At 36.7% G+C, this 21,420-nt stretch overlaps 1 protein-coding gene across 1 annotated transcript; it reads left to right on the top strand.

Moving 5' to 3' along the window:
- The first annotated feature begins 1,870 nt into the window (after window positions 1-1,870).
- On the top strand, window positions 1,871-19,538 carry LOC136679405 (b(0,+)-type amino acid transporter 1-like). The gene is made up of 12 exons (XM_066657909.1): window positions 1,871-1,993; window positions 3,198-3,345; window positions 8,138-8,380; window positions 8,589-8,714; window positions 9,534-9,633; window positions 10,083-10,127; window positions 10,886-11,009; window positions 11,135-11,238; window positions 11,640-11,736; window positions 15,079-15,228; window positions 15,707-15,881; window positions 19,314-19,538. The coding sequence occupies exons 1-12, from the start codon at window positions 1,871-1,873 to the stop codon at window positions 19,370-19,372; spliced, it is 1,494 nt and encodes a 497-aa protein (XP_066514006.1). The 3' UTR covers window positions 19,373-19,538.
- The last annotated feature ends 1,882 nt before the right edge of the window (window positions 19,539-21,420 follow it).

The raw sequence follows: 21,420 nt of genomic DNA, 5'->3' as shown, positions 1-21,420 counted from the left end.
ATGTATCCATCAGTGTAACTACTCATTAATACATGGTCACATCAGCATCTTATATACCACCTGGAGAACTATAATCTAAATACATACTCCCAAAAGTTCAGTGTCAAAATTATTGTATCAGTGCTAATACACAAGGCATCTTCAAAGGAAGCTGGAGACACCACACCCTCTAAGCAGCAAACTTAAATATTTAATCTTCAGCATCAGACAAATCTTAGGAAAATGTGATAAAATACTAATCATTAATCCCTGCATAGTTACCTACTAACGAACAAACAGTATTGTAAAGTGTTAACAGTGTCTCTTATATAAAAATATTGTCAGTGTTTTCTGGTTGTTTCTTGTAGTTAATTTGATATTCATTCAAGAGGAATTCCTCATAATTCCTAAGAAACTTCTTTCTTTTACAGATATTCACTTATAAAACCTAATATTGGGACATTTCAGTCAGATCATAGACAAGCCACTGCACACAGATGTAAGTATAATAAACAGAAACGCTGGAAGGCCGTAAAAGGATTTCCAAGGTTAATGACTGCTGGATATAGGTGCTCGTACAGAGTAATTTTTGTGCTAAACATTTTAATCTAGTTACATTTTAATCTCTGCTTCAGTTTGGCAGAAATCCAGCACTCTTTGGGATAGTCTGATTTCTGCATTTTACTTTCTGCATTATGGCTATTCCAATTATCTTTGGATAGGAGAAATATTCATTGGATTAAAGTCTTAATACTGTGTTGCAAAAACAATAACGTGTTGGCAATTAGTATGATACAGTATTCATGCTATTCATTAATATTTCACTATAATATATGCTAAGTATGTGATTTTGAACATGACACCAAGATTCCCAACATGACACCATTCTGTTCCTGGTATTTTATGGTACTCATTTACAGATATATCGTTAGGTTGTAGATGCAGGGCAGAGGGTATAAAATCATTACCTTGTAGCAATTAAGCCAAGAGCTAGTGACACGGAATACAGAGGAGTAAACATACAGGCATTTACCATTGCTCTGACACACACAAAATAACACCATTAACCATTATTGGTTTTGTGAAGTAACTGTGTAATGAGCAAATGAGTCACAGTTTAACTGTTAGACATCAGGAAAAAACAAATAATCCAAACATTTATTTATGTTATTTAATATTTTTCCAGTTGGTACTGGGTTTAAATCAGAATTTAAACTTTAAAATTGAAAGAAAAATTGCAGAGCTCTAATTTTAAATTACAAACACCATTTTAAAATGTAAATGAAAACAGGCAGAAATGATTTGTAAATTTTGTAAATTATTTTTGACCAGTATTCTTCTGAAAAATGTACAATGACAAGAGATTTAATGTTTCAGTTTTACTGTTTATATATATATATATATCAATGATACGTGTGTCCTTGTTTTAGAACTTTATGTATGTCACACCACCATACCTTTAAACACAGTCCAGTAATGGATTGGGAACTGAGAACACCAATTGTTGTAGTTGCAAGACTTTTTTTCCCGCATTATTTCTTGATATAACATTTCAGCAACACGCTCAGATTATTTGAAGCACATTGCAGTACAACTATGTAAACAGTACAAATATGAGACATTTAATGTTTAACTTAATCAACTTCAATGGACTTCATCAACTACTGTTTTTTTGTTTAAAAATAGTAAGTACAAATTCAAAAGACATTGTGTGTGTAAATTTGAAGTGAAGACATGTACATGAATTATATTAAATGATAAATAACTAAGTGTATGAACTGTTGCTATTTGCTTCCATTCTCTCTAGAAAATACTTAAGTAAAAATGGAACCTAATTTGAATAGTAAAATGTCTATCTAGAACCCTCTAAAAAATTCTGTAATTTGCAGAAATGATGGATGAAACAGACCTGAGGCAAAGGACAAAGACTCGCAATGGCAGTGAGGTGCACAGCATGGATTGTAAAATCAAGCCGAATGAGGAGGCAATCAAAGTCACCATGCTGAAGAAAGAGGTGAGTGTTTTAAGGAGAAAAACAGACAGAATGTGACCTAGCTATGGAATCTTAACAATTTTCTCACGATCATTATTTATTTCCCCAGACTCTGTGTGTGTGTGTGTGTGTGTGTCTTTGTGACACTGAGTTCCTAGCACTACCTGTCACCATCTCTTTGCTCTAATCCAAGACTTCTTTATGTTTTGGGAAACTGGTCATTCCTATCTGCCATCAGAACCAATCATGTCAAAAAAAGACCCACCCACCTCAGAGCCCATCTATTGTGTTGGTCCAGGCATTTTTAATGTGGTGAAAAGTCAATACATTGTAATAGTGTAATTTAATTTTAACTTAATTTAAAAATAAGTTTAAATTAATAAAATCTATCAAAAAACCTTGATAAAACATGCACTGAAATCAAAAAGTATTATTTCAATACCCATCAACTCAGAAATATAAACATTATATAGTGAAAATATTAAACTACAAACTACAACTGAGTTTAAGGTCACTATGTTCAACTTTAAGTGTTGGCTACAGCACGAGATGTAAAGCAGCGAAACTGTGTCCTCTGGAGTAAAGGTGCTCCATCCAATAAATTTATAATCCAAACTATCCAAATTCTGCACCTCATTTGATAATGCTCTGATGGCTCAGTGCTATCATATCCTCACAGAAATGTTCCAGCATCTAGTGTAAACACTAGGGGAACAAGCTACCTATTAATACCATTAGTGTGAAAGGAAATTTTGCATGGGCATGTTGGGCATTTTCTGGCTACAAGGCGGCATGGTGGCGCAAACACGTAGTGTCATTCTCACACAACTCCAGGGTCCTCCAGGGTTTGAGTCACGCTGTGTTTGACTGTCTGCTCCAAACTGTATAAAAGAGTATTTTAAATGTAAGATATATTTGCCTTAAAATTACAGCTTCAAAATCATTGTGATGATTCACTGACCTGTAATAGGAAGAATAGAGCTTCTGTCACTGCTACTTTTGGGCTCAGCACTGCAGAAACTGCACTACTTAACTTTGAGGAGGGCAGGAAACCACCTTCACTCCTTCACCCTCCCTAGTGATTTTAATACAGTGCTTTAAAAATTAATTACAGCAGGAGGAGCCTCACAAGCATAAAAACATATTACTTAGTTTTTCTTTAAAGGGTTCTCGAGTTTCACTAACATTACATGTGCGTTGATTTTGTTTTCATTGTATGTGCCAGGTGGGTCTGATAAGTGGCACCTGTCTGATTGTGGGGACAATGATCGGCTCTGGAATCTTCATCTCTCCCAAAGCTGTACTGGAGGGAACAGGAGCAGTGGGGTCGTGTCTGTGTGTGTGGGCAGCATGTGGAGTACTGGCCACTCTTGGTTAGTAAAGAAAGACACAGAAACAGTCTGTCCTAAATGCTGCTTTTGGTTATATAAAGCAAATCCTACTCTTATGACCTTTCTCTGGTTACACTCAAAAGATTCTGTCTGGCACTTGTCAAAGAGCAAATGTTTGTAGAGAAGGGCTTTTCAGTGCCTTGGCATCAAGAGCTTGACGAACACTTTTGTGAGAAGCATAATTCTCCATTGTGAAAAAAGTCTCAAAATAGACATGCTTTCAATACATTCATGCTGTACAGTCCTACTGGATGATAATATTAAGATCAGGAATATATGTCATTTTAAACATCCAGACAAAATGATTAATACAATGATTCATAATTTCATAATTTAAAACCACAGCTATAATAGAGTTATATTTTGGTCAGCATTATATTTTGCATACTTGTTTTACTGATTTGAGGTTAAAGCTCAAGCCTTAAGCCTTCAGCTCCATCACACTTTACACACAAAGCAATGCTAAAAGCAACCATGTTGTTTATTTGAACATTTCAGCAAAAATAAGCAGACTTCCAAACACCAGCAGAAGATGTAAACTGGGTTTAATCCCTGTTGGAACTTCAAAGAGTATAATTCCATTTTCTTGGTTGAAATGGTTATATACAGATTTAACAAAGTGAAAAAATGTTAGAGTTATGAGCTACTGTAATGTTAATGATTATTAATGCCAGGATATGAAAGCTGTGGTGATGACCAAAACAAAATTATATAGTGAGTGAACAAATAACACAATCATTTTATTTTTCAAATTTTTCATTTAGTTGACAATGATTTTTTTAAAATAGAAAAATAGAAAAAAAAATTTGTATTGACTGTTTGGAGATTAAAAGAAATATTATTTTGTGAAACATTTAGAGCACACAGACCTCACACACAACATGTTCACCAGAGTTAAACCTTCACTGATAGTGTTAAATTAAAACAGAAAGTGTTAAAAAGTGTTACAATTTAACACTGGTGAATTTGCTGTTCAGAGAGATCAAACATTTAACAGCTTTTAATAGTTTATCATTTACGGGTCCAGGTCTGTACAGGACAGCATCTGTGTCCATATCTGGACTGCAGGTCGCCTATACATGACCCCTGATCTGGAGTTTGCCAACATCTAATAGACAAGCCAGAAGGCTATTAGAAAAATGTTTTGTGGATGGAAGAGAACAAAAAACCTGTGAAAAATGGTGGTGGTAGTATTATGGACTGTGAAACATGGTGGGGGTATGTTATAATGATATAACATCATTATATCACTGCTGGAACAATGAATTCTGAATGATACCTAAGAATTTGGAAGGAATATGTCAGGACATTTGTATGTGAATCAAAAATCAAGACAAAATGGGTCATGTAGCAATACAAAACTAATCATATAAGCCATGTTGCCAAAAACGTTAATTAACACACAGTTAAATGTTTGGAATGACCAAATTAAAACCCTGACCTTCCTAACGGTGTGGACAAGACTGAACATTTCACATGAGAAAACACATCATCATCACAATGTTGAGGCTGTTCTGTATGGAGGAATGAGCTAAAATTCCTCCAAGCTGATGTGCAGGACTGACCAACAGTTGCAGTTATTGGTGCACAATCGAGTCACATTAGATAACTGAAGCAAATGTTCAAACACATTTTTTTTTCAATAAGTCAAAAATAATGCAGAATGCTTTTTGTCTCCTTTAAGTAGGTTCTTGACCAATATTTTTTTTCCAAACAGTAGAATCTGACAAAAAATCATTTTTGTTACTCTCTGCTTTTCTGTTTTTGCCAGAAAGGTGTTTTATGTCTGTTTCTCTGTGAGGACACAGTACACCAGATTTCTTTAAAATCTGCAGATTAGCTGCTGAGCTGTTGGAAGTCAGTGTGTGGCTGGAGCTTAAAATCGTATTGAGTACAGAACCCAGTAATGGGATTACAGAGTAGGGTAAACTTTTATGGAGGTTTATCAAGGAGGTGATTCGAAGCACTCCGTCAGTGGGCACAAGTCACATTACAGATTACACATTACAAATTCCCAGCACAGCCTTCAGATAAATCCTCTTTGGTTTTAATTACAACCTCCCCATAGTGGACTCATTGACCTCAAAATGAATAGGTAACACCAGATTCCAATAGTATATATTTTGGTTAAGACACTGCATCAAATTACTCAGGTATGTATTTTCAGGGATAGCTTTATTTAAATAGGAATTTCCTAATTGTTATGGGGTTAATGGGTGGTATCCTAACCTTCTCCAAAAGTTACAGAGTGCCATTTCTGCAGTGCTGAATACAGAGTTGCAATAACATGAAATATTCTGTAGTGTTCCTTTAAATATCTATAGAATGTGTCCACCACGTGACCAACAATGTTTTAACAGAATTTTTGACTAGGTGTCAGTGTAATAGTTGAACGTTTCCATAATTACAAACACAAAACTTCTCACTCCCTCCAATCACATCAAAATATTTTTTAACATTTTTTAAAAAGGCAGCAATTTTATTTTGTGATGACTATTCTTCTTAAATTACTCAAAATGTAATTGTAAACATAAAAGGGAGTCAGACTCTTTCTAGTGGCAAGAAATTTAGCATCGCTGCTATGGTGATATGTTTGTGCCTCAAAAAACAGGGTCAGGGCCATTTCTGTCAGCGAATGCTTTCCACTTGTTATGTCGTGACGCATCAACCATGTGAAACGTCATGTCTGGGTCCAAACCACTGCTCAGTATGGCCTTTAACAACTTTTCAGACCTTATAGTGATTTTTTTTTTAAATGACTAACACCAAATCTTTGATTCTTCTTATAGATCATTATTTCCAGTAGCATAACTCATTACAACACCAGAACTGACCATGTTGCGGGACTTCACACGCAGAATTTTACTGGCCTGCCCACTGACGGATGATGTTACCAGATTTAATTATTTCATAGTGCAAGGCGTATCAAATAAATATATAAATTGTTAAATAATTAATTAAAAGATTTAACTACTACAATTTTTAAAATGTTTAAAATTAGCTTTTAAATAACAATTAAATTAATCACATAAGCCTTTACTTCAAATTTTTATTATTTAATGAAACATTCATTATCTGTAACCACTTATCCAGTTCAGGGTCGCGGTGGGTCCAGAGCCTACCTGGAATCATTGGGCACAAGACGTGAATACACTGTGGAGGGGGCACCAGTCCTTCACAGGGCAACACACACTCACACATTTGGACACTTTTGAGTCGCCAATCCACCTACCAATGCATGTTTTTGGACCATTGGAGGAAACCGGAGCACCCGGAGGAAACCCACGCGGACACGTGGAGAACACACCAACTCCTCACAGATAGTCACCCGGAGCGGGAATCGAACCCACAACCTCCAGGCCCCTGGAGCTGTGTGACTGCGACACTACCTGCTGCGCCACCGTGCCGCCACTTAATAAAACATTTAATTATATGAAATTTTAAAAATTAAATGTATAATAAATGATTTAAATATATAAAAATCCCTCCATAGGAACGTGGATACATGTACAATTTCACTTAGGCTAAGCTTTATAGTTTTGTATTTCACAGTATGTCATATGTATACAGAGCCTTGAAACTTATAGTCTTCATGATCTCAGTAAAGATCATGTTATTTGAGAATGCTGAGAGAAGTTGGGAAAGCACTTGCTAAAAGATTTAAGAGACTGTTGGCTTATACAGATGATTTTATCCTCATTAATTATTCTAGAATTTTCTATTTACCCCAAATATAGCTGTTCAGCTCAGACATGTTTGGTGTCAAATTTTGAGTTTTTTACTTTTGTGCTGAAGGCTATATGTTTGTTGTCACTAACTTTGCTAACAATAGATGTTGTAGCCACAAAACTGAAAAATCAAAATTTTTAAAAACAAATGTTTCATCTGATGCACATAAAGTGTATGTGAAAATTGTTGTAAGTTAGAATTTTTGTCCTTTATATTCACTCTGGTCTGTGTAACATTTATCAGTTCATTATTCTGACCATTTGAGGCTAAACCCAAAAACTGAAAATAGGGTGTAAAACTTAATTTTTTCTTTTTTTCATTTGGTATATTAAAATAAATGGGATTTCATTAAGTTTTTCCAATTTTCTTGTTTTTAATTTCTGCTCCTCAATCTGAATTTCAGGGCAGGGGGAATCCCTCTTTTCCAAGTTTCCTCATTTTTTTCCTTTGTTGCATATTGTAATTAAAGTGGGATCATCAGACTGGGGAAGACCAACATGCTGTACCTTTCTTGCACCTTTCATTCATTATCTGTAACTGCGTATCCAGTTCAGGGTCGCAGTGAGTCCAGAGCCTACCTGGAATCATTGGGCGCAAGACGAGAATACACCCTGGAGGTGGTGCCAGTCCTTCACAGGGCAACACACATTCACACACAAACCCACACCTACGGACACTTTTTTTGAGTCGCCAATCCACCTACCAACATGTGTTTTTGGACTGTGGGAAACTGGAGCACCCGGCGGAAACGGGGAGAACACACCAACTCCTCACAGACAGTCACCCGGAGCGGGAATCGAACCCACAACCTCCAGGTCCCTGGAGCTGTGTGACTGTGACACTACCTGCTGCGCCACCTCTTGCACCTGTCTATAGCAATTTTACAAATTTTAAAAACTCTCCACTAAAATTTGTAAATTAATCTAAATATATATATGAGAATGCTAAATAAAAAATATTTTAATGTAATTTTATTTTACATGATATATTTTAAGTTTAACAGCTTCATAAACGTGTGTTGTTTTTTGTTTTCTATTTGCGACAGGAGCTCTTTGCTATGCTGAGCTTGGCACAATGATAACTAAGTCAGGGGGTGAGTACCCATACCTGATGGAAGGTTTTGGGCCTGTGCTAGCGTACCTTTTCTCCTGGACAACCATCTTTGTTCTGAAACCTTCTTCATTTGCCATCATTGCCCTCAGCTGTGCAGAATATGCCTCTGCACCTTTCTATCCTGGATGCACTCCACCAGAGATCATCAGCAAGTGCCTAGCTGCAGCTGTTGTCTGTATGTGAGAACCATGTACATTGCTGGAAATGTGTTCAGAGTGCTTTCATAGATGTATAAGTAACCTATCCATGGGTATTGATAGACCAATATAGACCATGACAGCCTTGTGTGTGTGTTCAATTCAGGTCAAAGTGATATTACAAATGACTTTCTATTCCTACATTTTTTCATTTGCATATTACACTCCCTCTCTCTCTCCCTCTAGTATTAATAGTTCTGGTGAACTGCCTCAGTGTGAAGCTGGCCAGCTATGTGCAAAACTTCTTAACTGCAGCCAAACTCCTTATCATTATCATCATTGTGGTATCAGGAATTGTCATGTTGGCACAAGGTGCACACACACACACACTACCTTAATCAATACACAAAACCCATGGAAAACAAACTTAAAAGGAACTAAGAGAGAAAAAAAGGCAGGAATGGCAAACAATGGAGACTCTTTAAAAAAAAAAAAAAAAAATAATAAATAAATAAATAAAAAATAAAAAAATAAAAAATGCATGCTCAAACAAATGCAAACACTGCAGCACAGAGCCAGATTTATGTTGGGCTTTTATGCAGCACTCTGCAGGTGTGCTTGATTAGCACTAATTAGTGCTAAGGCTTCTGGGAACTGGAGTTGTGAGAGCAGCTGCTCCCAGCTGCTTTCTTACTGCGTTGCCCCGGCCCCCTACTGGTGACCGGCGGTATGGCTTCACTTCTTACAACTTTGAGTAAAATACTAACATTATTCAACACTTCTAGAACAATATATATATATATGGTATCATAGAAAACATAGCATATAAAGGTAGAAAACCATAAGTGCATAATTTTGCTTAATAACTAAATTATCAACATTATCTCTTGAAACCTGCAAATAGATAAAGAAAAATTTCACAAAATAAAATCACTGAAACAAGAAAAAATATCTTGAAACTGTCTGAATAATCTTACAATACTCTCCTGACAGTCTCAAAAGGAAAATTATTTGATATATTGATTAGATGTAAGATTATATAGTTTTATGTTTAGGTTTATTTTAGTTAATGTAGCGGCTGTGCTCACTTGATTATGTAATTCTGTTGGCTAAATTATTATGGCAGAAGACTGATTAAACCACTGACACACATGTAAATCTATTTTGTATCCCCTATGTCCTTATGTTCAGGCAATACACAGAATCTCCAGGATCCATTTAAAGGTGCAACAACTTCATTTGGTGCCATCGGACTGGCCTTTTATAATGGCCTGTGGGCTTATGATGGATGGTGAGTTCATTTATTGACTGATTGACTATTTATTTATTTATTTATTTAAAAACCTGATAATGATACTACCAGAAAACAGTATGGTATGTAGAGTATATTTATGTTTACATTTGTTTCTATCTTCATATACTACATTTTTATACAGAACAATAACATTCCATTTGAATAAATATAAGAATACATTTTAAAAATTTGTCAAGAGCATTTCGAAAACCAGTGGTTGAAGACCACTCCAATGACTTCTTTACTTTGTAATTGTTAACATTATAATCGTATAACGTGGTGTTTTTTGTGAAAATACACTTTAGTCCACCACTCATTGGCCAGCCACCATGAATAGAGGCTAAACATCAGAACATCAGCCTAAATATCAATCTTCTAAATATCAGAGGTAAACGTATATTGTCTCTGTCTATAAGATTAAATCCTTTCATATCTGTGTTCTACAGGAATCAGCTGAACTTTATAACCGAGGAGCTGAAAAACCCATACCAGTAAGTCATTTCATATACTGCACTTCCTTGATTCATTGTGCTGATTTAGAAGTAATCAATACATTCTGATTCAATTTACTGGTATACAACCAGTCTGTACATACACAAAGGACTTCTATTCTGTTCATTAGGAAAACCCAGTGAGTAATCGTTGCCCTAAAATATAACGAGAACAGCAAACAAATGATACAATCAATAAAAATAGCAAAGAGACGGGTACAATAAAAAAAATTGTAAATGTATTACTTTGAAGAAACCGTCACCAAACTAAGCCATGCAACTCTTGCCTGCAGCATTAACAGCATTCACAGCACTGAAAAATATATATGCAATGTTACCTTTTGCACACTGTGGCATAACAGTTAGTGTTGCTCTCACACATCTTCAGGGCCGTGGGGGTAGCTTGGCTATTATTCTTGGCTTGCTAAAACCGTGAAAAGTCAGTACCAGAGTGGATTCTCTGGCTTTTCAGTCAGTGTGTAATTTTATGTACTTGGACAAACCATTATTTTTAACAGTGTAATATTTGTGAGTGTACAGTATATGATTTAATTGTTTCCACTATACATTGCACATAATTTAGGACTGCAGAAACAATTTATACTTTTGTGCATTTATTCATAAAATGTTGAGTTTTAAATTTTTCTTTAATTTTATATATCACTATGTGTCTGAGTAACGCTGTATTCCAATTTTAATGGAACAAGCACAATGGATTTTAAACTGCAACGCTGAGCATCTCTTTGACCCATGGACAGGAATCTTCCTTTGGCCATTGTTATTGGGATTCCTCTGGTGTCAGTGTGCTATGTGCTGGTCAACGTTGCGTACTTCAGCGTCATAACACCCACAGAACTACTCCAGTCTCCTGCTGTTGCTGTGGTGAGAATAGTTGTCATAGGATTACATGAGATAATTAGATCACCATCTGAATGGCTTCAGTGATGATCTATATGACGTCTCAGGTATGTATATAAACTAACAGTGAAAATCTGTCTCCTAAACAGACTTATGGGGACAGAGTACTTTACCCACTCTCATGGGTGGTCCCACTCTTTGTGGTCTTCTCCACTATTGGAGCTGCTAATGGAACTTGCTTTACTGGTGGAAGGTAAATTAATATTTAATATTTCTAATTCAATTGCATTCAAATACATGGGACCATCAGCTGCCCTTCACTAGGGCATTTCACTTAAACTTAGATAAAATAGCCCTTAAAATGCATAAAAACACTGTTCAGACATATTAAAGCCACCTCCTTATACTACACTCATTGTCCAGTTTTCCAACTATGTACCCATGCTTTGGTTTTTAATTGCTGCTGCTTCAGGAACTATATTATGATATTTATTTGCCATACACTGAAAGACATTTCAGTCCTTTTGAACAAATAGAGACGATGGCTGTAGCATGTGCCCTTAGATTAATTTGTACAGAATTTATTTAAAAAAAAAATTGCTAAATATAGCTGACCCCCCAGAGCTAACTGTTATGTTATTGTGCACTGTTAAGGTTGACCTATGTAGCTGGACGAGAAGGCCACATAGTGAAAATCTTGTCCTATATCAGTCCAAAATACTACACTCCTTCACCAGCACTCATCTTTAATGTAAGTCATTGCTTAAAAGCATTTTACTACTTTGACCATTTTTCATTCCAGTAAATGATGTAATTAGAATAAATTATATGTGTACATATTTAGTTAGTGAATTCCAATTCAAATAATTTAAGGTGCATCCATTTTGAAACTGTATTTACACAGCTTGTATACTCTCCATAGGAAGTGCCCAGTGCTAAATGTCAGCTATAGAACATCCAAAAGTCTCATCTCAGTAATGAAATTCCTCTGATTCAGGTAATCTAGATGTTCCTGTTCAGGCTGTGCACTATCCACGGGTCATTCAATGTTGCTGCCCCTTCTCTGTGCAACCCTGATCAAGTACATTTGGAATTAAAGATGAGGATGAGTTGACCTTTGTTGAGTTAATGCAAAGATTTCTGGTGTCAAAACTTCTAGACACTGGGTCAGAAGTGACAACTATCACTTTAGGGAGAATTTTAGGGAGACTGCACTTTCTGCAGCCAATTGGGTCCGGCTCACTGAAGCAAACGGTCTAGATATCCCCATTGTGTGATATCTGGAAGTTGATGCAGAATGTATGGGAAAGACACATCACAAGCCATGTGTCTTTGTGCTCTTGGATAATAATCCAGATGTAAAGGAGATGAAAAGACTCTCTGGGATTATTGGGATGAATGTATTAAACGAATTCCAAGATCTCTTCATAATTGCAGATGGTGTGAAGGAATTGGGGAAATATCATCACAGAGCTGGAGAGACTAAAGTCCAAAGAGAGTTGGCAAATATTTGGAAGGAGACAGAGGTTTTGGGTTGTATTGACCAGATTGGATTCATGAAAATAGCTGGGAAACTGGCTGTTGTTATTCCTCCATTCAGCGAACAGGTCTTAGAGGGCCGCTGCCGAATGCCGCCTAGGGTGAGATGCAAAGTTGTAGTGGAGGCAATGCCCAGGGCCATTCTGCCAGGGCGTCTTCTGGTCACTAATGTACTTGCTAGAGTAGCAGGTGGTAAAGTTCCAGTGCATGTCTTGAACCCCAGTGAGAAAGCTGTGAGGCTTATGCTGAGATCTAGAGTAGCCACAGTGTGTAAATCTCAAGAAATTCTCTCAAAAGAACTGGTGGAATTTGAGGAAGAAGAGGGAATAATTCATGTCAAAGCTTTACAGCAGAATAAGAACTTAGCAAAGAATGAGGGTATGGGGCAGTTGCCAGTTCCAGTACAGACACTTGAGAGGGTTAACAGAGCTCCAGCATCAGAAACTCAGCGATCTGTTAACAGAATAAAATTATGTCTTTTCGAAAGATGATTATGATTATGGGTATACTACTGCCATCACCCATAGCATTCCCACTGGTAATGCTCCTCCCATCAAACAGAGGCATCGTCAAGTCCCAACTCCAATATTTCAGGAGATCAAGAAACACATGCAAGATCTGTTATCACAAGGAATACTCAGGGAAAGCTATAGCCCATGGGCATCGCCAGTTGTAATTGTCATAAAAAAAGATGTCAGTGTGTGCTTTTGTTGTGATGACTAGATTAAATCAAGTGACCTGTACAGTTGCATACCCACTCCCTAGGGTGGAGGACTTTGGAATTGACAGCAGGTTACTTTCAGGTGGTTATGAGTGAGAAAGACAGGGAGAAGACAGCAGTCATCACCCCCTTTGGGCTGTATGAGTGGACCCGGGTGCCATTTGGTTTATGTAATTAACCTGCCATGTTCCAGCGCCTGATGGGAGTGGTGCTCAGTGATTTAACCTTTGATATCCTATTAATTTATCTTAATGATATTATCATTTTTTCTCGAGATTTTGACAGTCACTGTCAGAGACTGGAATTTGTATTTTGAAGATTAAGACCAGCATGGCCTAAAGCTAAAGCCAAGTAAGTGCTTTATTTAAAAATCAGATGTGAAATTTCTGGGTCAGCTCATCTCCTCCAAGAGCATCCAGGTGGATGAGGGGAAGGTCCAGGCTTTGGAGAATTGGCCTGTGCCTAAGAATATGAGGGAAGTGAGGCAGGTCCTTGACTTTATGAGTTATTACCGGAGATTCATTCCAGGGTTCGCTCAGGTAGCCCGGCCACTTCATGATCTTGTTGGGAGGGGAAAAAAAGGGAAAGCAGCTGAAAATTTCAAGTGGGGCGATGACAGTCAGACAGCATCTGAGGAACTCAAGCAGTGCTTGATGCAACCTCCTATTTTTATCCAGATCTTATCCAGACTTCAGTCTCCCCTTTAAACTCAGAACTGATGGAAGCTTACTGGGTCCGGGAGCTGTATTGAGTCAAAAGCAGGGTGGAGTCGAGCATGTGATAGCATATGCAAGCCGAGGCCTACGGGAATCTGAAAAGAGCGACAAAAATGACAGAGAATTCAAATTGGAGTTGCTCGCTCTTAAATGGGCAGTAACCAAGAAATTACCAAGTAACCAAGAATACCTGATGTACACCAAGTTCAACGTGGTCACCGATCATAATCCACTGTGATACCTAGAGACAGCCAATCTAGGTGCAGTTGAGCAGTGTTGGGTAGTGCAGTTAGCTGAGTATAATTTTGAGATTTGTTACAAGCCTGGCAGACAAAACACAAATGCTGATATCTTGTCGAGGATTCCCACTAGTGAGGAACCAGAAGACGAAGACTTGGAAAAAGATTTCATCTGACTGAACACAGAGGAAGTGTGCACTTACTCTGGCTCCAGCCTCATTAAAGAGTTGTGTAACCTCTACAGCATTGGGTAGAGCCACACAAGCCCTAATCACCCCCAAGGCAACTCTCAGTGCGAAGGTTTCAACAAAACTATGCATGATATGTTGAGGAGATATAGAGAGCAGCACTGTACTGTGGGACTTATGAACGAGAGGGGGCTGGTGGTAGAGGACTTTATACTTCAAAAATCTCCCACGAATAGCTGCCATAGACTGGGGTAGGAGAAGAGCTTCGGTGTGTGCCAATTCCAGAGCAAGCAAAAGTCAAAGAGGACCCTTCCTCTTCAGTCGTTCTTCTATCAGGTGAAGTACCCTGCCACAGAGACGTCTTCTAGTATCTGTCCCTCCATTACAGACTGGTAACTGAAGTTCTCTTCATTGCTATCTACATCATACTACATTAATAAATGCTCAACTTTTGATTAATACTTCAGGTTGCTGCCGTGACACTCACACATCCTGAAGCCCACTTCACCACACCTTGAGCATTCACTCTGGTTATCTACTGCAAAAACACAGGCATAAACATACTTGCTACAGCAAGACACAGATCCTGTCACATCCTCTGTCTTCCTAGGTGAAACATTCCAACTTTATCCCCCTACTAGGCGGAGGCAGAAACCCCCACTTACATTGTGTTTATTTATTACACTGCAGGGCATTCTGTCGATCTTCTACATAATTCCAGCAGAAATCAGCTCTCTAATTAACTACTTCAGCTTTGCTCAGTGGGTTTTCTATGGACTCACAGCTCTCGCACTCATTGTCATGCGTTTCACAAGACCTGAATTAGAGAGGCCTGTTAAGGTGAGTATGGGCCTTTTTTACTGTCAGTGACTTTGTTACTCTAAATGTTTGTCTGACAATCTGAGATGGTTTTAAATATTTTTAGTAGTTTTTACTTACAGAATAAACTCTGGATAGAAGTAGAAAATTAAACACACAATGGAAGAGAAGTGGAGTTAATCAGAGCAATGCCAACATCACTGATGAAGTGGATTTGAGTTGTATATGTCTTAATATGGATTAAATTATATATTTCAGATTAGTCCACTTATGTTAAATCCTATATATTTTATATATACATTTTCCCACTTACAATCTTTGTGTGGGTATATGGGTATATGTATCAAATAAATTTCAGAATGAAACATATTTAATATTATTTTCCCAACCCACTGGTGTACTGTTATGTAATCAAACATCAAGAGATGTTTGTGATAATAATCTTGGTTTATTAAAAGTAAACTTCTAACTGAGAGTCCCTGATGTTTTTCCCACACAGGTTCCTATAATTGTCCCTGCTGTGGTGGTGATAGTGTCATGTTACCTGGTTTTGGCTCCGATTATTGACAAGCCTGAGTTGGAGTATCTGTACTGCACAGTATTTATCCTAGGAGGGCTGATGTTTTATTACCCCTTTGTCTACCGCAAGTTCAGCTGGACACGTAGAGTAATGAGTGAGTAACAGCACTTCTCTAAAGAAAGAAACATTCATCTCAATGTTAATATGCCACATTTTAATAACAGAGACATTGGAAAACAGGTCTAATTTATCCAGACGTGAAAATAAAGCAAAATGTTAAATATTTTTACTATACTAAATATTTTCAGACTACACATTATTTAATGTTATATATATATATATATATATATATATATATATATATATATATATATATATATATATATATATATTATATTTTATTCAGATATTATTCATTATTGTTTTTTATACAGGTGCATCTCAATAAATTATAATATCATCATTAAGTTAATTCATTCATTCATAGTCTGTAACCGCTTATCCAGTTCAGGGTTGCGGTGGGCCCGGAGCCTACACGGACCGGTTCTCAAACCCACAACTTTCAGGTCCCTTGAGGTGTGTGAGCATAGCAACACTACCTGCTATTTTAAGCGTTTATTTCTTTAAATGTTGATGGTGTATATATATATATATATATATATAAAAAATGAACAGTATGTACAGTATATGCACTCAATACTTGGTCAGGGCTCTTTTGCATGAATTACTGCATCAATGCGGTGTGGCATGGAGGCAATCAGCCTGTGGCACTGCTGCAGTGTTATGGAAGCCCAGGTTGCTTTGATAGTGGCCTTCAGCTCGTCTGCATTGTTGGGTCTCTCATCTTCCTCTTGACAATAGTTTAGGTCAGGCAAGTTTGCTGGCCAATCAAGCACAGTGACACTGTGGTTGTTAAACCAGGTATTGGTATTTTTGGCATTGTGGATAGGTGCCAAATCTTGCTGGAAAATGAAATCCGCATCTTCATAAAGCTTGTCAGCAAAGGGAAGCATGAAGTGATCTAAAATTTCCTGGTAGATGGCTGCGCAGACTTTTGACTTGATACACAGTGGACCAACACCAGCAGATGACATGGCTCCCCAAACCATCACCGATTGTGGAAACTTCACACTATACCTCAGGCAGCTTGGATTGTGTGCCTCATCACTCTTCCTCCAGACTCTAGGACCTTGATTTCCAAATGAAATACAAACTTTCCTTTCATCTGAAAAAAAGATTTTGGACAACTAAGCAACAGTCCAGTCCTTTTGATCCTTGACCTACTTAAGACACTTCTGCCATTGTCTCTGGGTCATGAGTGGCTTGACACAAGGAATGTGACAGCTGTAGCCCTGGATACATCTGTGTGTGGTGGCTCTTGAAGCACTTACAAGGCTGTGGTTATCCCTGTTGCTTGTGCACCTTTTTCTACCACACTTTTTCCTACCACTCAACTTTCCATTAATATGCTTGGATACAGCAGGAGGGTGTCAATGACTGCCTTCTGGACATGTGTCAAGTCAGCAGTCTTCCCTGTGATTGTGTAGTATACTGAACAAGACTACGGGACAATTTTAAAGGTTTAAGATTGTGACTATTATGAGATAATGACTTTTAGGTTTTCATTGGCTGTAAGCCATAATCATTAACATTAAGAGAAATAAATGCTTGAAATAGATCACTGTTTGTAATGAATCTATAAAATGAGTTTAACTTTTTGAACTGAATTAGTGAAGTAAATTCATTTTTTGATTATATTCTAATTTATTGAGATGCACTTGTATCTATTGAAGGTGAAATGGATTTAAATTTGTTCAATATTTTTGATTTTCTTTTTATATCCTGAAATAATTGATAAACTGGTCTCTCTCTTGACTGGGAATAGGTTCTGGTCTTGACACTAAATCAACTTTAATAGTCTTGAATACAACACTAACTTTAATATTTAGTTATGCATTTAGCAGATTCTACCGTAGAGACTGATTTTAAATGTGGATGGAAATCCCTGTTTAAACAGGAATGCTCCTTTTGTGATATTTCACTGAAGACTAAGTAGAATTATTTAAGGATTAGTTAAAAAAATTATCAACACTTTTTGTTATATATAAGTAAAAGTACTCTTATTCTATCTCACTCAAGACAGTACATTGTGATATGTTTAGCTATAGAATTTGGTCCTGTAGGGTAGAAGAAGCATCTACTTTTAGATGCTCATGTTATTCAACCTTACATGCTTACTTGCTTCTTACAGAAGATCTGCTGTAGTCCCTGGTGTGGGATTTTTTTTTTTTTTTAGTAGATAATAATCACCCTTCCGATTACATATCATTGAAAAACTACTTTTGAATGAATTTTACGGAACATGCTGTTCTATTTTGTTTGTTGGTTAACTGGTAAATACGAAGGACGTCAATGTGTTAAAACATTATTGAAGAACAATAAATCTTGAAAGTGAAGTCTTCAGACCATTTGACTTTTCCAAATGACAATAATAATAGATTTAGACTAAGCCACAGGGATACCCATAGTGTCATATTCCATCCTCTGCTCTGTATTCAGAATACGTGAGTGAACTAGTCAGGCACCTGGTTAATCTCACTGTTATATATTATTTCTTATAAACTAAATTTAGATTAAAGATTTAAGTTAAATGGTAAATTAAGATGTTTTGACAATCATGTCATGTTCTGCTGTTGGCTGCACAGATACAGATACTCTGTCCAATGCTCATGTGCATTTCAGATTCAGACAGTTAAAATAATTTCTTATTAGAACTCTTGTTTCCACCTTACAGGATGCAGCACTTACTGGCATTTACCAACTTATCATTCCAACTTAAATGGGGCAATAATGACATTCTGGTAACAGTCCATTGTTTCTACAGTCACGGGAAGACGCCGGTGTGAACGTTGCTAGCCAGCCGTGTTCTGTGCTTTGTGTTTTTCAGTGACTCTTTATTTATTTTTTTTTTGTGATTGGGTTTTGTATGTGCTTTTGTGTATACTTAAGGAGTGAGGTCTATTAGGTCATTTAGAGCTGCCTGTGGGTCAGTTAGTTTGGGTGGATTTGTTTGTTATTTTTTTCGGCATAGGCCATCCTGAAATTTCACTGGTGTTTGTTGTTGTAAATATCACGTATATGATATATTTTATTCATTATCCATTCCGTGATTCTAGTTGTGTCCTTCGTGCCCATTTATTAATTTAGTTGTTGTCTACATTCTCATCTCTGTTACAGGTATTAATTTCCCTCATACCATTCATAACACACACCTCATTCTGTTACGGCTCAACCCTAGACTCGGTCATAACACTGGAGCAAACAATAATTATGACATGAGACCCAAAATCTAATTATTTGGCAGTTCTTGAATTAACCAGTTTTTACTCCATAGGTTTGCTTCCTGAAATGGGGCAGCCATATTTAAAGTCTCTGACACACCCAGACCTCTAGGTGTCAGTGTAAAGGCTGTTTTAATGATGTAAAGAAGAAAGACTGAAGAAAATCACTGATAGCTCCATTATCTAAATCAGTATGCTGAGATGTCATTGTATTTTACCTTGCACTTTTCTTTGGTTATTTCTAGGACCCATCACTATGCATCTTCAATTGCTAATGGAAGTTGTCCCACCTAAGTCAGCGTGAAGAACCTCAGACACTCACCTGAAGGCTGACCAGTCAACATATTGTTTCAGAATACTTAAAGTGAAGGTGAATATACACAGAGTTGTGATGAGGACTCATACTGCTATCATCTTCAGGTGCACTCCATAGACAGAGAGACCCCGACACAGCAAAAAGAAAACAATGACCCCCAAATCTCCTCATTTAAACAGAGATACAACACAAAACAACCTGAAATATTAAGTGTTCTTCATTAGGCTTGCAACTTAGCAGTCTGGGTGATAATACCCAAAATTCATCCGTCTACTGGCATAGTTTAATATTGGGAAATGCATTTTACAAATTAATGTAATATATAATAATATTCACATGGGTGAATCTTATATATAAAACATCTTTTTATATTGTATGTGTAATGTGTGACAGTGTAAATATCTTGTAAAAGATAAATGTAATTAATTTTTTAATTGCCTGTTATTGGTTATAAACTGCTCAGAACAGCAATGTATAATTATGCCCCGTGTGTTTAAAAATGTATGTTTAAAATCCATGGAAAGATGTTTAGATTTATCACTGTATGCAACTTTCAGCTTTACATTCGTCGTTATTTATGCAGAATTCAAAATCTCCCCATTCAGGGCCGTCACTAATGATGGATGATTATGGGGGCTAAGCTTTAACTGGGGGGTCTGGAGTAATTGCTTCATAGCAGCACATTTTTTGACGAGGTATGAAATAAGCAAAGCAATGAAAAACAAAACTGAGTTGTGAATAACTATTAACTCATTATTTACAAAAATCTGTAAAATATACAGTCATAACGTCATTAGAGAACATAAACATCAGTTCAGTCTGCCCTAAATACTGCAGTGTTTAAAGCAAGAATATTTTAACTGGCTTTTTCAGCAGGCTTACTTTACATTCATCAATAATCAGGTTTCCTTTGCTAGTATAATGATATTTTAACTAGTGCATCAGTGGCTTTTCAATTTGTTTGATTGTAAGAGGCATTCAATTAACAAACCTATTTGAGTATTACTGTAAATTTACTTATTCTTTCAATGTTCATTTCTTAGAAAGCTGAAGCAAGCTGCAGGTTTTCAGTTGAAATGCGTTTTTAAGTGTGCGAAAACATTTACAACAGTGACAAGTACAATGTGGACAGTGACTCTGAAATGTAGCAGATCTTGCACACCAGCATTTGTCCTATTTATATTATTCAGAGAAATTGGGAAAACTGTTAAAAATGTTCACAAATGTATTTTCTTTTATAAGAAAGAATGACATTTATACCTTTGTAATCTTTTCATGTAATTATTAGTATTATTTTTATCTCAGTTGTATATATTATTATATTATTTTTGCATACTAATATTTTGGTCCAAAAAATACAAATTTAAATGCCAAAGACTGTACATTATAATTATTTTTATTTGTTGATACTTCATTGCCAAAATTAGTCAAAAGTGTGGGCATTTGTTTTTAACCTTTGTGTGGGTGGCAGTAGAGTGCCGGTGTTTATTAATGCTTCAACTGCAATTTCAAATATTTATTCACAAACGTTTTCCTTAATTTTGCAGTTTCATCTCTAATGGTATGACTGTTACATTGTGTTACACCATATAAGGTGGAGCAACAAATTCAAAGAAGAAATTGAATAAGAAGCCAACTTTAACTTCAATTCCCAAATCCAGGTCTGATCGTCTCTTCTCTGGTTCTGTCACTGTGAAAGTGATGTGTGACAAAGCAAAGTTTGGTGTCACTTTGCTGTGAAGCTTAATCAGCCTTCTTTATCCTTGCACTCCACCAGCTTGTGTCTGGGGCATGACAGCCTATAATGAGGCGATCTCAGACACACCCAGTCAGTCTTGGTTCGTCACATGGGACTATTCCCAGTGATTTCACCAATACCATTTTGGAAGTATCGTTACAGTAAGCTGTATTTTAAAATAACATTGACCTCACCTTATTTTTATACTTGGGTAACAGTGAAACTGCACCAACACTGGAGGAGAATAAGCAAAGTGGGAGGATACCATCCTGAGACAAACTCAGCAAGGAGCCTAGAA

This window comes from Hoplias malabaricus, chromosome Y (genome assembly GCF_029633855.1).
Source record: "Hoplias malabaricus isolate fHopMal1 chromosome Y, fHopMal1.hap1, whole genome shotgun sequence".
NCBI lineage: Eukaryota > Metazoa > Chordata > Actinopteri > Characiformes > Erythrinidae > Hoplias > Hoplias malabaricus.
This window is presented reverse-complemented; position numbering and strand designations above follow the sequence as displayed.